The sequence below is a fragment of the Ranitomeya imitator genome, chromosome 2 (assembly GCF_032444005.1).
Source record: "Ranitomeya imitator isolate aRanImi1 chromosome 2, aRanImi1.pri, whole genome shotgun sequence".
NCBI classification, from domain to species: Eukaryota; Metazoa; Chordata; class Amphibia; order Anura; family Dendrobatidae; genus Ranitomeya; species Ranitomeya imitator.
In genome coordinates, this window is record NC_091283.1 from 623142681 (window position 1) to 623156481 (window position 13801).

The 13801-nt window shown below is 44.5% G+C and overlaps 1 protein-coding gene across 3 annotated transcripts in view; it reads left to right on the forward strand.

The window, feature by feature from the left end:
- Positions 1–13801, forward strand: part of STXBP4 (syntaxin binding protein 4) — a 131906-nt gene that overhangs the window by 58612 nt on the left and 59493 nt on the right. For all 3 annotated transcript variants that reach the window (XM_069752506.1, XM_069752507.1, XM_069752505.1), the window contains one exon: positions 4912–5030. In XM_069752506.1, coding sequence (XP_069608607.1) covers positions 4912–5030 — 119 coding nt within the window. The remainder of the gene's footprint in view (positions 1–4911; positions 5031–13801) is intronic.

Genomic DNA, 13801 nt, shown 5'->3' on the forward strand with positions numbered 1-13801 from the left:
CATACGCAGACTGAAATCAGGATTTAGCAAAGGAGGCCTTTCTAGCTAAAAAGAAAGAATAGGACAGAGTACTATGCGGTCAGTATTAAAACACTAGAAAATATCCACCACAGAAAATACAAATCTCCACATCTGACTAAAAACATAGAGGGTATATCTGCATCTCCAGAGATACAGCTTGGCTGCAAAAAATCCTTACACAGACAAAGCTGGACAAGACAAAACATGAAAATGCACAGAACTATAAGGCCCACAGCATGTGGACAGCAAAAACAAAGCCAGAACTTATCTTTGTTGAAAAGAACAGCAAAACAGGAGAGACCAGACAGGGATGAGAATCCTCCAAAAACAATGGACAACTGGCACTGACTAAAGGATCAAGCAAGGTTAAATAGCCCAGTCCAAATTGCAATAAGTGGACACACCTGATAAATGCTGCGATCCAAAGACAGCAGCACTACCACTCATAACCACCGGAGGGAGCCCAAGAGCAGAATTCACAACAGCAGTGTTCTGGATCACTGCGTTGAGAAACATGTGATGGTGTCTCCGCGGTGTTGGATGTTTTGATCTCCCCGAGGTCATTCATCCTTATGTTTATAGTCCTTTTACTAGGCACTGCTCCTAATAGCCAGTTTCCTACTCCACACTGATGAGGGGCAAATACCCCGAAACAGCTGACTGTGGATGGATACCATGTTTTGGCATAGGTGGTTTTCCTTTTTGGATGCTGCCCTTCCCATGGTTGTTCCTTCCTGGTGAAAGACCTGGCTATTTATTGCTTGCGTTGAGAAACACGTGATGGTGTCTCCGCGGCTTTTCTACATGCATTTGCATATTTCCCATAAGGGATGGGAGCAGTGTTCTGGATCACTGCATTGAGAAACACGTGATGGTGTCTCCACGGTGTTGGATGTTTTCATCTCCCCGAGGTCATTCATTCTTATGTTTATATGCAAATAAAACTTGTCCTTAAAAACAAAATAATTGTGCGTCAAAACAAACTCAAGTAACTCCAAAACAAATTCAGAAAGATGACCATCCCAGTTGGTTGTCTCGAGGAAGAAGCGGGTCTCCCTGAGCCCATCATCATGCCTGATAGATGTATATAATGACTCAATAGCAATGGCTACCAGAATCATGCCCGCCTCGAGACAGGCCGTCGACTCTCCTTAATACATCAGTCGTGTCTCTGACATAGGAGGGGAATGTCTCCACTAGGGGTTTGAGATAGAAGTCAATGAATTTACACACATTATCACACAACCCCCCTATGCCAGAGACAATTGGCCGACCAGGTGGATTTATAGCGTCCTTGTGCACCTTGGGCAGGAGATAGAGTGTAGCGACCTTGGGAAATTTGGGCAAAAGCCCATCCAGGACCTTCCTTGGAACAATACTACCCGACTCACTGGCCAGTGACAAGATTGACTCCAGTTTACTAGAAAAGGACTGTGTGGGGTTTTGAGCCAACACCCGATATGTGTCTTTATTTCTAAGTTGTCGTAGTGCCTCTTTCTCATACTCGGTTGTCATTAAGCCAGCAGACAAGGGAGGGAACGTGGTGATTTAGCCAATTGAGACGGGCTTTTGCCCAAATTTCCCAAGGTTGCTACTCTCTGTCTCCTGCCCAAGGTGCACAAGAACGCTATAAATCCACCTGGTCGGCCAATTGTCTCTGGCATAGGGGGGTTGTGTGATAATGAGTGTAAATTCGTTAACTTCTATCTCAAACCCCTAGTGGAGACTCTCCCCTCCTATGTCAGAGACATGACTGATGTATTAAGGAGAGTTGATGATCTGTCTCTTGAGGCGGGTATGATTCTGGTAGCCATTGATATTGAGTCATTATATACATCTATCAGGCATGATGATGGGCTCAGGGCGACCCACTTCTTCCTCGAGACAACCAACTGGGATGGTCATCTTTCTGAATTTGTTTTGGAGTTACTTGAGTTTGTTTTGACCCACAATTATTTTGTTTTTAAGGACAAGTTTTATTTGCAGACATGGGGTACTGCGATGGGCGCGGCATGTGCCCCGTCGTATGCAAATCTATTTTTGGGTTACTGGGAGAGGCAGATTTTCCAGGTGGACAGGGCACATGCCTTGGACCCGGTGGTGGGCTGGTTTCGCTACATCGATGATGTTCTGATGATTTGGAACGGTGACGAGACCAGCCTAACCAAATTTATGCATGAGCACAATGATAACACTTTTAATTTGAAGTTCACATATACATGGCATTTGAATAAAATAGATTTTTTGGATGTGACTGTGTATGTTGCCGAGGATGGCTCTATCGAGACATACTTATTTCGTAAGGAGACATCAGTGAACTCTTTGTTGCATGCCTCCTCGGCACACAATTACTCAGTGATTAAGGCCATCCCAGTTGGACAGTTCTTGAGAAATAGGCGGGTATACTCCACAGACGCCCGTTTCGAGAGACAGTCCGCTATTCTGGCTGAGCGTTTTAAGGCCAGGGGATATAGTCGTCGGTGCATCAGGGCAGGATATAGATGGGCCAAGTCATCAAAAAGGGAAGATGTGTTGATACAATCTAAGAAACCCAGCTCTGATGCTGGATCTGAGGTCAGATTTATCTCTACCTCCAATTGTCACTGGGATCAGATCCGTGAGGTACTAAATAAACACTGGTCCATTTTACATACTGACACTGCTTTGGCGCCTCATTTAACAAAATTCCCATTAATGACACAACGCAGGGGAAGAAATTTAAAAGACAATCTAGTGAGGAGTCACTATGTGGTAAAAAAAAATCCTTTTAATGTGGGCAGCCCTAGAAAGGGTTTCTTCCCCTGCAGTTCTTGTGTTGCGTGCCCTAACATTCTGAGATGTGGGACCTTTAGAACATGTGATGGGAGCAGGGAATTTAGAATTCGCAAATATATTTTGTATAATACTACATTTGGAGTTTATTATGCTACTTGTCCCTGCTCCCTCATTTACGTGGGTCTCACGTCTAGAGAACTGAAGGTTAGGACACGCGAACACGTACGCGATATTGAGGCTGCGAAAGAGGAGATGGATACATCAAGTTTGAAGACACTGCCGAAGCATTTTTGGGTGCATCACGGATCCGATCCTAGTGGCTTGAGGGTACGGGGTACAGAAAAATACATGGAGGTATCAGGGGTGGCAACTTGGCCAAAATTTTGGCGCAACGTGAATGTAAATGGATTGTCACCCTTGACACTATGGCCCCGAAGGGACTCAACGAGAAGTTGAGTTTTGTTCTCTTCCTGTGACTTGGCGCTAATTTATCTACCACTTTTCGTCTTTTGTAAATGGAATTTAGAAATAAGACATATAACATTAAATATATTAGTCTCTCCTCTCTCTATAACGAGTCTGGTCTCCATCATTTTTAATATTTTATGCCATTAATTTTTTTTATTTGTCTTTTGTAGTTTTATTTTTATTATATCAAGTTGCCACAGCGTTAGATGACGCAGGATGGATACATCTTCCCTGATATGGAAATTTTAGGAAGTGAAGAAAACTTCTTATGTCTCTTTGTCGCTTTATCTATATTTGTTATGTAATTTGTAGTAATATATACAATATGTGCACTATTGTCACTTTAATATATATACTATTTGCACTATTGTCACTTTAACTATGTCCATATTCTAGTTTTACGTGGAGATTTTGGGAAATGTGGAAAATCCCTTAAAGTCACTTCTTTTTTCTTATGTATATGGATTATGTAATTTGTGATGTTATACACAATAATTGTAATTTTGTCACTTATTTATACATGGTTATGGAGTAGTGTTTTATATCATGTTTGCTATTCCTGTTATGTTGATATATACAGCACTGTTCACATATGTATATATGGGGTTTAGGTGTTGTGGAAGAGGTCCTTGTCCTTTAATGTGTTGTGCTGGATATGGCCGCATACATGGTCTCCTTTAAAATGGTTGACGTCTGTGTACTCGTGCGCTGTTTTCCCTTGAGGTCCGTCCTCGCCGCAGCTATCAATGGATGAGGAGTGCGCATGTCCAAAGACATACTGATGGGGAATTTAGATTGTGAGCCCTAACGGGGACAGTGATGATAATGTGTGCAACCTGTAAAGCGCTGCAGAATATGTTAGCGCTATATAAAAAATAAAGATTATTATTATTATGTCATTTCCCTTGAGGTCCGTCCTCGGCACAGCTATCAATGGATGAGGAGTGCGTATGTCACTTGACGTCATGTGGTGACTTCCGCCCACATGTGCGCTCCTCTATGACAGCTGCGGTGATGGCGCATCCAGGGTGTCAGCGCGCGTGCGCCGCTTGCCGGCTGCACTTCCGGTTTGCTGATTATATAAACTAAAGAGATGGATTTGTTGTTAACCCCCTTTTGAAATAGCTGAAACGCGAAACGCGCGTCAGGGGCTGCGGGGCGAGGTGGGGACATTCCCTGACTAATAGTGGGTAAGCACACTTTTGGATTTATCTTTGGTCTGAACTGGCTTATAATTTACTGAGGTATTACGGGCTGCTTTGACTGTTTAAAGCCAGCAGACCTTTCTTTTTATAGTTTGTGCGTTACATACTTGCTTCCCTGGGGTCTATTGTATTGTTCTCCCTCAGTCTTGCATATCTGCAGATCTCCTCCGGTTAAATTTCCTTGACATTTATTGGGTATATCTAATAGAATTTTTTATGTGTGACTTTCTCAATAAATTAATCTTTTTATACTTCTATGATGTTGTTTGGGACATTTTTGCTCTATTTTTTTGTTTTCTTGAACTGGACCACGGTAGATCCAAGTATTGGTATATTGTGCCATTATTGGGTATTGTATCATGATACAAAAACACCAATTACTACTTTTTCTTCTGTGCGCCTGCCCATCTTTAGATGCTTAGACCATTTCCCCATGTGCTAGACTTTATTCAGGTGGCTGAAGAAATGTTAAAGCTGCAGTTAGAAGAGAGAGATTTTGGACAATATGTACTAACAGAAGAATCTGAAGACGCACATTCTGTGGACAGCGTCACACATCAGGTAAGATGTCCTCATACTTTTATTTCCTATAAAGTAATGTAAATTGTATCTGAGCAATGACTCATGAACAGGACACACTGCCTGCTCCTGGAATCTGGCAGCAAATGCTCAATTTCCCTGCAGCACCTCGACAGAGGAAATTAGGTATTACACAGTTTTTAGTAAAATGAATGCATTGACTGTGTAATGCGCTTTCATGCCAGATCTTTAAGAGCAGTAGATGACTTTTGTAGCAGCTCTTCACTCTGGTTGGAGTTTGCAAACTTGGGAACCTTCCATCACTTTTCTCAAAATTGGGTAGTTTCATAAATTATCGATTAATGGGATTTTACATTGGTAATTTGCACGTAATCCATCTGCTTGTTGAAAGAATATATGATTCCTATTACATATAGTATATTATTCATTCTATTATATACAATGAATATATTATGCTATATGTGTTGTGCGGAAAGTAAAAAAAAAATGCAATAGGTTATAGGTATAGGACATATATATGGACAGGACATAGTTAGGTTCAGACATATTTGGACAGTGACACAAGTTTTATAATTTTAGCTTTTTACCAAAACATATTCAAGATGCAGTTATATAATCAATAAGGGCTTAAAGTGCCGACTCACAACTTTAAAGGGAACCTGCCCCCCCCCCCTCTCCCAGGCGTTTGTAACTAAAAGAGCCAACTTGTGCAGCACTAATGCTGCATTCTGACAAGGTGGCTCTTTTAGTTCTTAGTGCTGTAACTGCAGAATTAATCGCTTTTACAATTTGTCCAAAATACCTTGAAACAGTCCTGGGGGCAAGTCTTTCCCCCCCTAATGCAGACGCAGCACTCTCATACCCTCTTGGCGCCGCCTCCTCAGCGTTGTTTTGAACTGTCCCGGCACCTGCGCTGTTATGTTATCCCTTGAGTATGCGCAGTTAGTGCTGCCCGTCTTCTGACATCATTTGATGATGTCTAGCTGACTGCGCCTGTGCGGCTACGCTGCACGAGATCCTGCCCCGCAGTGTCTTCTGATTTATTCACACTGCGGGGCTGGGATTCCTGGGTATGCGCAGTGCATATCTTCGCCTATCACTCATCTCCCTCCGCCGCCTTCAGACTGTGCGGCGTCAGCTGATCCCTAATTGCTGTGGCATCGCATTTGGGAAGGTTCCATGCGATGCCACGGCGATTAGGGATCAGCAGACGCCGCACAGTCTGAAGAAGGCGGAGGGAGATGAGTGAAAGGCGAAGATATGCACTGCGCATGCCCAGGAATCCCAGCCCCGCAGTGTGAATAAAATCAGAAGACACTGCGGGGCGGGATCTCGGGTAGCGCGGCTGCACAGGTGCAGTCATCTTAGACATCAAATGATGTCAGAAGACGGGCAGCGCTAACTGCGCATGGCCAAGGGATAACATAACAGCTCAGGTGCCAGGATAGTTCAAAAAACGCTGAGGAGGTGGCGCCAAGAGGGTATGAGGGACGGTGGTTGTTATGACCTGGTGGTCAGGACAATAATGGACCTGGTGGTTAAGAGCACACGGAATGACCTGATAGTTACTGATAATATAGGACGAGCTCTGGGACGTGGGAACTCTGCTGACCGCAATCCCTAATCCTATCACACACACTAGAAATAGCCGTGGATTGCTCCTAACGCTCCCTATGCAACTCGGCACAGCCTAAGGAACTAGCTAGCCCTGAAGATAGAAAAATAAAGCCTACCTTGCCTCAGAGAAACTCCCCAAAGGAAAAGGCAGCCCCCCACATATAATGACTGTGAGTAAAGATGAAAATACAAACACAGAGATGAAATAGATTTAGCAAAGTGAGGCCCGACTTACTGAACAGACTGAGGATAGGAAAGGTAGCTTTGCGGTCAGCACAAAAACCTACAAAAAGACCACGCAGAGGGCGCAAAAAGACCCTCTGCACCGACTCACGGTGCGGAGACGCTCCCTCTGCGTCCCAGAGCTTCCAGCAAGCAAGACAACAATCAAAATAGCAAGCTGGACAGAAAAATAGCAAACCAGAGAAACTTAGCTTCTTAGCTTCTGCTGGGAAGACAGGTCACAAGAACGATCCAGGAGTGAACTAGACCAATACTGGAACATTGACAGGTGGTATGGAGCAAAGATCTAGGTGGAGTTAAATAGAGCAGCCAGCTAACGAATTAACCTCGTCACCTGTGGAAGGAACCTCAGAAGCCGCAGCCCCACTCACAACCACCAGAGAAAGCCCATGGACAGAACCAGCCGAAGTACCATTCATGACCACAGGAGGGAGCTTGACAATAGAATTCACAACAGTACCCCCCCCTTGAGGAGGGGTCACCGAACCCTCACCAGAGCCCCCAGGCTGACCAGGACGAGCCAAATGAAAGGCACGAACCAGATCGGCAGCATGAACATCGGAGGCAAAGACCCAGGAATTATCTTCCTGACCATAACCCTTCCATTTGACCAGGTACTGGAGTTTCCGTCTCGAAATACGAGAATCCAAAATCTTCTCCACCACATACTCCAACTCCCCCTCAACCAACACCGGGGCAGGAGGATCAACGGATGGAACCACAGGCGCCACGTACAGTTAGGTCCATATATATTTGGACAGAGACAACATTTTTCTAATTTTGGTTATAGACATTACCACAATGAATTTTAAGCAAAACAATTCAGATGCATTTGAAGTTCAGACTTTCAGCTTTCATTTGAGGGTATGCACATTAAAATTGAATGAATGGTTTAGGTGTTTCAGCTCCTTAACATGTGCCACCCTGTTTTTAAAGGGACCAAAAGTAATTGGACAATTGACTCCAAGGCTATTTCATGGACAGGTGTGGGCAATCCCTTTGTTATGTCATTCTCAATTAAGCAGATAAAAGGCCTGGAGTTGATTTGAGGTGTGGTGCTTGCATTTGAAAGGTTTTGCTGTGAAGTACACATGCGGCCAAAGGAGCTGTCCATGCAGCTGAAATAAGCCATCCTTAAGCTGCGAAAACATAAAAAACCCATCCAAGAAATTGCTACAATATTAGTAGTGGCAAAATCTACAGTTTGGTACATGCTGAGAAAGAAAGAAAGCACTGGTGAACTCATAAATGCGAAAAGACCTGGGCGCTCACAGAAGACAACAGTGGTGGATGATCGCAGAATAATCTCCTTGGTGAAGAGAAACCCCTTCACAACAGCCAACCAAGCGAACAACACTCTCCAGGAGGTCGGCGTATCAATATCCAAATCTACCATAAAGAGAAGACTGCATAAAAGTAAATACAGAGGGTTCATTGCACGGTGCAAGCCACTCATAATCATCAAGAAAAAAAGGCTAGACTGGACTTTCCTTAAAAACATCTAAAAAAGCCAGCACAGTTCTGGAAGAGCATTCTTTGGACAGATGAAACCAAGATCAACCTCTACCAGAATGATGGAAAGAGAAAAGTATGGCGAAGGCGTGGTACAGCTCATGATCCAAAGCATACCACATCATCTGTAAAACACGGCGGAGGCAGTGTGATGGCGTAGGCATGCATGGCTGTCAGTGGCACTGGGTCACTAGTGTTTATGGATGATGTGACACAGGACAGAAGTAGCCAAATTAATTCTGAGGTATTCAGAGACGTACTGTGTGCTCAGATCCAGCCAAATGCAGCCAAACTTATTCACCATTTCATACTACAGATGGACAATGACCCAAAACATAAAGCCAAAGCAACCCAGCCGTTTATTAAAGCAAAGAAGTGGAATATTCTTGAAAGGCCAAGTCAGTCACCTGATCTCAACCCAATTGAGCATGCATTTCACTTATTAAAGACTAAACTTCAGACAGAAAGGCCCACAAACAAACAGCAACTGAAAACCACCGCGGTGAAGACCTGGCAGAGCATCAAAAAGGAGGAAACACAGCGTCTGGTGAGGTCCATGAGTTCAAGACTTCAGGCAGTCATTGCCAACAAAGGGTTTTCAACCAAGAACTAGAAATGAACATTTTAAAAAAAATTATTGAATCTGTCCAATTACTTTTGGTCCCTTTAAAAATTGGGTGGCAAATGTTAAGGAGCTGAAACTCCTAAACCCTTCATCCAATTAAAATGTGGATACCCTCAAATGAAAGCAGAAAGTCTGAACTTCAACTGCATCTGAATTGGGTTTTTTTAAAATTCATTGTGGTAATTTCTATAATCAAAGTTAGAAAAATGTTGTCTCTGTCCAAATATATATGGACCTAACTGTATCTCCGCAATAATGACCTATGAAATACATTATGGATGGCAAAAGAAGCTGGAAGGGTCAAACGAAACGACACAGGATTGAGAACCTCAGAAATCTTATACGGACCAATGAAACGAGGCTTAAACTTAGGAGAGGAAACCTTCATAGGAACATAACGAGATGACAACCAAACCAAATCCCCAACACGAAGTCGGGGACCCACACAGCGCCGGCGGTTAGCGAAACGTTGAGCCTTCTCCTGGGACAATGTCAAATTGTCCACCACATGAGTCCAAATCTGCTGCAACCTATCCACCACAGTATCCACACCAGGACAGTCCGAAGACTCAACCTGCCCTGAAGAGAAACGAGGATGGAAACCAGAATTGCAGAAAAAACGGCGAAACCAAGGTAGCCGAGCTGGCCCGATTATTAAGGGCGAACTCAGCCAAAGGCAAAAAGGACACCCAATCATCCTGATCAGCAGAAACAAAGCATCTCAGATATGTTTCCAAAGTCTGATTAGTTCGTTCGGTTTGGCCATTTGTCTGAGGATGGAAAGCCGAGGAAAAAGACAAATCAATGCCCATCCTAGCACAAAAGGCTCGCCAAAACCTCGAAACAAACTGGGAACTTCTGTCCGAAACGATGTTCTCCGGAATGCCATGTAAACGAACCACATGCTGGAAAAACAATGGCACCAAATCAGAGGAGGAAGGCAATTTAGACAAGGGTACCAAATGGACCATCTTAGAGAAGCGATCACAAACCACCCAAATGACCGACATCTTTTGAGAGACAGGGAGATCCGAAATAAAATCCATAGAGATATGCGTTCAGGGCCTCTTCGGGACCGGCAAGGGCAAAAGCAACCCACTGGCAAGAGAACAGCAGGGCTTAGCCCGAGCGCAAGTCCCACAGGACTGCACAAAAGAACGCACATGCCGCGACAAAGACGGCCACCAAAAGGATCTAGCCACCAAATCTCTGGTACCAAAGATTCCCGGATGACCAGCCAACACCGAACAATGAATCTCAGAGATAACTCTACTAGTCCATTTATCAGGGACAAACAGTTTCTCTGCTGGGCAACGGTCAGGTCTATCAGCCTGAAATTTTTGCAGCACCCGCCGCAAATCAGGGGAGATGGCAGACAAAATTACCCCCTCTTTGAGAATACCCGCTGGCTCAGGAACACCCGGAGAGTCGGGCACAAAACTCCTTGACAGGGCATCAGCCTTCACATTCTTAAAGCCTGGAAGGTACGAAACCACAAAATCAAAACGGGAGAAAAATAGCGACCAACGAGCCTGTCTAGGATTCAACCGTTTGGCAGACTCGAGATAAGTCAAATTCTTGTGATCCGTCAAGACCACCACGCGATGCTTGGCTCCTTCAAGCCAATGACGCCACTCCTCGAATGCCCACTTCATGGCCAACAACTCTCGATTGCCAACATCATAATTGCGCTCAGCAGGCGAAAACTTTCTAGAAAAGAAGGCACATGGTTTCATCACCGAGCCATCAGAACTTCTTTGCAACAAAACAGCCCCTGCTCCAATCTCAGAAGCATCAACCTCGACCTGAAACGGAAGTGAAACATCTGGCTGGCACAACACAGGGGCAGAAGAAAAACGACGCTTCAACTCCTGAAAAGCTTCCACAGCCGCAGAAGACCAATTGACCACATCAGCACCCTTCTTGGTTAAATCAGTCAACGGTTTAGCAACACTAGAAAAATTACTAATGAAGCGACGATAAAAATTAGCAAAGCCCAGGAACTTTTGCACACTCTTCACAGATGTCGGCTGAGTCCAATCATAAATGGCCTGGACTTTAACAGGGTCCATCTCGATAGTAGAAGGGGAAAAAATGAAACCCAAAAATGAAACCTTCTGAACTCCAAAGAGACACTTTGACCCCTTCACAAACAAAGAATTAGCACGAAGGACCTGGAACACCATTCTGACCTGCTTCACGTGAGACTCCCAATCATCCGAGAAGACCAAAATATCATCCAAATATACAATCAGGAATTTATCCAGGTACTCTCGGAAGATGTCATGCATAAAGGACTGAAACACTGATGGAGCATTGGAAAGCCCGAATGGCATAACCAGGTACTCAAAATGGCCCTCGGGCGTATTAAATGCCGTTTTCCATTCATCGCCCTGTTTAATACGCACAAGATTATACGCACCACGAAGATCTATCTTGGTGAACCAACTAGCCCCCTTAATCCGAGCAAATAAATCAGACAGCAGCGGCAAAGGGTACTGAAATTTAACTGTGATCTTATTAAGAAGGCGGTAATCAATACAAGGTCTCAAAGAACCATCCTTCTTGGCCACAAAAAAGAACCCTTATCCCAATGGTGACGACGACGGGCGAATATGACCCTTCTCCAAGGATTCCTTTACATAACTCCGCATAGCGGCGTGCTCTGGCACAGATAAATTGAACAGTCGGCCCTTAGGAAACTTACTACCAGGAATCAAATTCATAGCACAATTGCAATCCCTATGAGGAGGTAGGGCACTGGATTTGGGCTCATCAAATACATCCCGGTAATCCGACAAAAACTCCGGGACTTCAGAAGGGGTGGATGACGAAATAGACAAAAATGGAACATCACCATGTACTCCCTGACAACCCCAGCTGGACACAGACATAGATTTTCAATCCAATACTGGATTATGGACCTGTAGCCATGGCAACCCCAAAACGACCACATCATGCAGATTATGCAACACCAAAAAGCGAATATCCTCCTGATGTGCAGGAGCCATGCACATGGTCAATTGGGTCCAGTACTGAGGCTTATTCTTGGCCAAAGGCGTAGCATCAATTCCTCTCAATGGAATAGGATACTACAAGGGCTCCAAGAAAAAACCACAGCGCCTAGCAAACTCCAAGTCCATCAAATTCAGGGCAGCGCCTGAATGCACAAATGCCATAACAGAATAGGATGACAAAGAGCAGATCAGAGTAACGGACAAAAGAAATTTCGACTGTACCGTACCAATGGTGGCAGACCTAGCAAAATGCTTAGTGCGCTTAGGACAATCGGAGATAGCATGAGTGGAATCACCACAGTAAAAACACAGCCCATTCCGATGTCTGTGTTCTTGCCGTTCAGCTCTGGTCAAAGTCCTATCACAATGCATAGGCTCTGGTCTATGCTCAGATAATACCGCCAAATGGTGCACAGCTTTACGCTCACGCAAGCGTCGATCGATCTGAATGGCCAAAGACATAGACTCATTCAGACCAGCAGGCATGGGAAATCCCACCATGACATCCTTAAGAGTGAGTACAGACCACTTCCTAAACTTCTGACAATATATCTCTATCTCATCCTGACCCTGACACAGAGCCAGCAAGATCTTCTCCGCCTGATCCACTGAACTAGGTTCATCATAAAGCAATCCGAGCGCCAGAAAAAACGCATCAACATCACGCAATGCCGGATCTCCTGGCGCAAGGGAAAATGCCCAGTCCTGAGGGTCGCCACGTAACAAAGAAATAATGATTTTCACTTGTTGAACAGGGTCACCTGAGGAGCGAGGTTTCAAAGCAAGAAACAATTTACAATTATTTCTGAAATTCAGAAACTTAGATCTATCCCCAAAAAACAAATCAGGAATTGGAATCCTAGGCTTTAACATTGGATTCTGAACCACACAATCTTGAATGTTTTGTACCCTTGCAGTGAGATTATCCATACAAGAGGACAGACCTTGAATGTCCATATCTACACCTGTATCCTGAACCACCCAGAGGTAAAGGGGAAAAGAGAGACAAAACACACTGCAAAGAAAAAAAAATGGTCTCAGAACTTCTCTTATCCCTCTATTGAGATGCATCAGTACTTTGGGCCACCTGTACTGTTATGACCTGGTGGTCAGGACAATAATGGACCTGGTGGTAAAGAGCACACGGAATGACCTGATAGTTACTGATAATATAGGACGAGCTCTGGGACGTGGGAACTCTGCTGACCGCAATCCCTAATCCTATCACACACACTAGAAATAGCCGTGGATTGCTCCTAACGCTCCCTATGCAACTCGGCACAGCCTAAGGAACTAGCTAGCCCTGAAGATAGAAAAATAAAGCCTACCTTGCCTCAGAGAAACTCCCCAAAGGAAAAGGCAGCCCCCCACATATAATGACTGTGAGTAAAGATGAAAATACAAACACAGAGATGAAATAGATTTAGCAAAGTGAGGCCCGACTTACTGAACAGAAAAATAGCAAACCAGAGAAAAACAAGCAGGCACTTAGCTTCTGCTGGGGAGACAGGTCACAAGAACGATCCAGGAGTGAACTAGACCAATACTGGAACATTGACAGGTGGCATGGAGCAAAGATCTAGGTGGAGTTAATTAGAGCAGCCAGCTTACGAATTAATCTCGTCACCTGTGGAAGGAACCTCAGAAGCCGCAGCCCCACTCACAACCACCAGAGAAAGCCCATGGACAAAACCAGCCGAAGTACCATTCATGACCACAGGAGGGAGCTTGACAACAGAATTCACAACAGGTGGTGCTGTGTCTGCATTCGGGGGGGA